Raw genomic sequence first — 2,788 nt, forward strand, 5'->3', positions numbered from 1 at the left:
ACGCTGCATCGTCGTATGAAGGGCACTTAAACAGACATGTATCTGCGGTTCATGAGAGTGGGTTTACCAGTTCTTTAATGATATTCTTGATCAATTTATTGGGTGTATGCTTCCTAATATTAAATGGTATTATGGCTGTATCTGCTTTGTTCTACCCTTTCGAGGTGGGGATAATGTAATTGCCGGGGTTGACATTTGTAATTGTTGTACCAAAGAACTTTAAACACGCATCACTACATGCATACCTTTATTGCTTGCTATCAAATGAAGATTCGTTTTTACTCTTACCATATTTTCGGGTCCTCTAATGAAGTTCTACTATACTGCATTCAGCTTTTACAGGTTTACATGGCCACACTTCAGCTGTTAATAGATGGAACATGTTTTCTGGTATCAAACGGGTAGATTCAAGGGTTGCAAAAACGTCTTTTACCACTTCTAAGCTAGCTGTGTTTTAAAAAGTACTGAGTCTGTTCCAGAGCAAATTAAGAATGGGCAATTTTTGAGCCATACAGCCAGAGAATATGTTGTCATGACAACAATTTATTGGGTCTTTTTTCGAGAATATTACTAAACTTCGCATTATTGCTACTTGTACTATTTCAGTAGCACCTTAGGAATAATTGGTCTTTTTTCTCAAAGTGTGCAGTCCGTTGTATACCCTGCTACTGACTTCGCAGCACAGATCGCATTTCTTCCTGTTTGTAGAATAAAACACGCAGTCATCACTTAGCGGTCCTTGATGTGCATAACACAGATGGCTGCATTTAGTTTTTTTGTTGGATGCAAATATTATGCACATTAACCAAGTTGTTTTTGTTCCAGAATGAAAGCGTGGATAAGAATGCTCTTCTCCCCCACACGAAAGGGATTTTGCAGGTCATAAGCATTATCAGCTGCATCATGTCACGAAGATAGATTTCCTTCTGATGGAGATACCTGTACTTTCCGTCTATCCTCCGCGAACAAGGACCAGCTTGCGCATCTTTATCTTTGCCTTGGGCAAATTATGCCATATATAAAGCCTATATGCTGCTTGATACTTTGAAACTATTTGTTTTGCTACATTTACGCATGTGCTTTTATTGTAGTTTTTACGCCTTCCCTTAGTGAGTGGCTACTCTTAACATAATGTCGGAACAAATTTTGTATTATACCTGCATCGAAAAGTAGTAGAACTAGCAGCTAAAGCTGGGCTTTTTCATTGCTTGTTGAAGCATGAGCGCATTTCAGTTTAGCAATTGTTTGTGCATATCTATTCGCCACTGGGGTTGATTTCTCGAAATTTACATTCCATAATTGAGAGATTTGTAGAATTTCTGTTTTCTGCTATACTGCAGAAGGATTTAAAGTAGCGTCAAAGATTTATTGTAAAGGACGTTAGAAGTCTAAGCATTCCTTAGATGAACCGTAATCCGAAAGGTCCACGAAACCGTGATGTTCCGTCTGAGTGGTTGGTGTTGGCCAGGCTCTCACTTGCTTTGTACAGACTTCATTAAGTGCCATCCCATTTGGCAAGACGGTTTATCTCAGACAGTTGACCAGACCTTGCAAGAACCGGCGCTTCTTTAATGCTGGACTGTCGTGGAGATGCACGTGTGACTCTGAATCCAATCTCAGGTTAGTGTTGTGCTCTCGAATATTCCTACAGAAGACAAAAATGCCATCCAAGTGTATTGTGAAGTATTTCATGATCAATCCAAATCGTGTGGTTTGCGTAAGGTGGCGAAAATTGGTGTTTGGGCAACGGAGTCCAAAAGTATTACCTGAAATCTATAAAACCCGTTTGACAATAGTGAAATCTGTTTTCTCCCTGCCCGTAGCTGTCATTTTACTTGTCAGTATCGTGATTTTAAGTCTAGCGTGGCCAACGACTGTGACCAATGCGGAGAGTCTAACGAATCGTTTACGTGGAATGGCGAGACAGCATCCCATTGTTGCACTGCATACGGCTTTTTGTGGTCGACCCACTGCCGAATAGCCTCGTCCTTCTTCACCAGAGCAGTATACGAGGCTCATAATGGTTTTGACAGCTTTATGACCTCGTTTCTGATCATTACTTTGACACGATGGTTTACCTGTTTCAGCAAAGCAGGAGGCTGTATCTGGTTTCTGCAAGATCGGCCTAGTCTGATCGCTGTCTGTCGTAAGTTTGGCGATGTTTGTTCTTCCCAACTCACCGCCTTTCTGTGAAAATGTATTCTCATTTTTAGCTACTACTAATAATTATACTCGGTACTTGGTATTTGGGATAGTGTATGTAGGTCAAGGCAAAAAAATCGGAACAGTGATAAAGCCTAGCAAACTAATTGTCTGCAAGTTGCTCCTTTATTATTCCCATCACTAAATACTCACTCTGCTGCATGCTGAATGGCATTGTCACACGATTAGTGTGGCGAAGTTTAAATTATCAGAATTATTCTTTGTCGATTGTCAACTACACTGTGAGTAAAAAGATAGCTGTGATTAGAAAATATAAGGAAGTTAAGCAATGTTAAATTCGAAACATTCCGATATTACAGTGCATTTCCTTGTTGTTAAACAAAGGCTGATTGGAAGCATTTATGGAACGTTAAGACGATTTCTGCCGTATCTTAGGGACATGGGGATCTGTAAATATCTCCAACCTTTTTTCCTTTTATTTAACTGACTGTGCTAGCAGCATAATTTCCTTGAGGTACGAGGTTCCAGCAAACTACACTTTCACATAACGCTATGTTCTTGCGACAGTGTAAATGGATGGTTCTGGCTTCTGTTATGATTCCAAGCAGAATAATAAGGAGAAAAA

At 40.0% G+C, this 2,788-nt stretch overlaps 1 protein-coding gene across 1 annotated transcript; it reads left to right on the forward strand. All coding sequences in view use genetic code 11, as the record gives it.

Moving 5' to 3' along the window:
* Positions 1–1,571: 1,571 nt before the first annotated feature.
* Positions 1,572–1,981, forward strand: EGR_10230 (hypothetical protein; the record flags this gene model as incomplete). The annotated part of the gene is made up of 2 exons (XM_024499479.1): positions 1,572–1,620; positions 1,824–1,981. 2 exons carry the CDS (start codon positions 1,572–1,574, stop codon positions 1,979–1,981), a joined length of 207 nt encoding a protein of 68 aa, XP_024346116.1.
* Between the last annotated feature and the right edge of the window lie 807 nt (positions 1,982–2,788).

The sequence above is a fragment of the Echinococcus granulosus genome (genome assembly GCF_000524195.1).
Source record: "Echinococcus granulosus chromosome Unknown EG_S00200, whole genome shotgun sequence".
NCBI lineage: Eukaryota > Metazoa > Platyhelminthes > Cestoda > Cyclophyllidea > Taeniidae > Echinococcus > Echinococcus granulosus.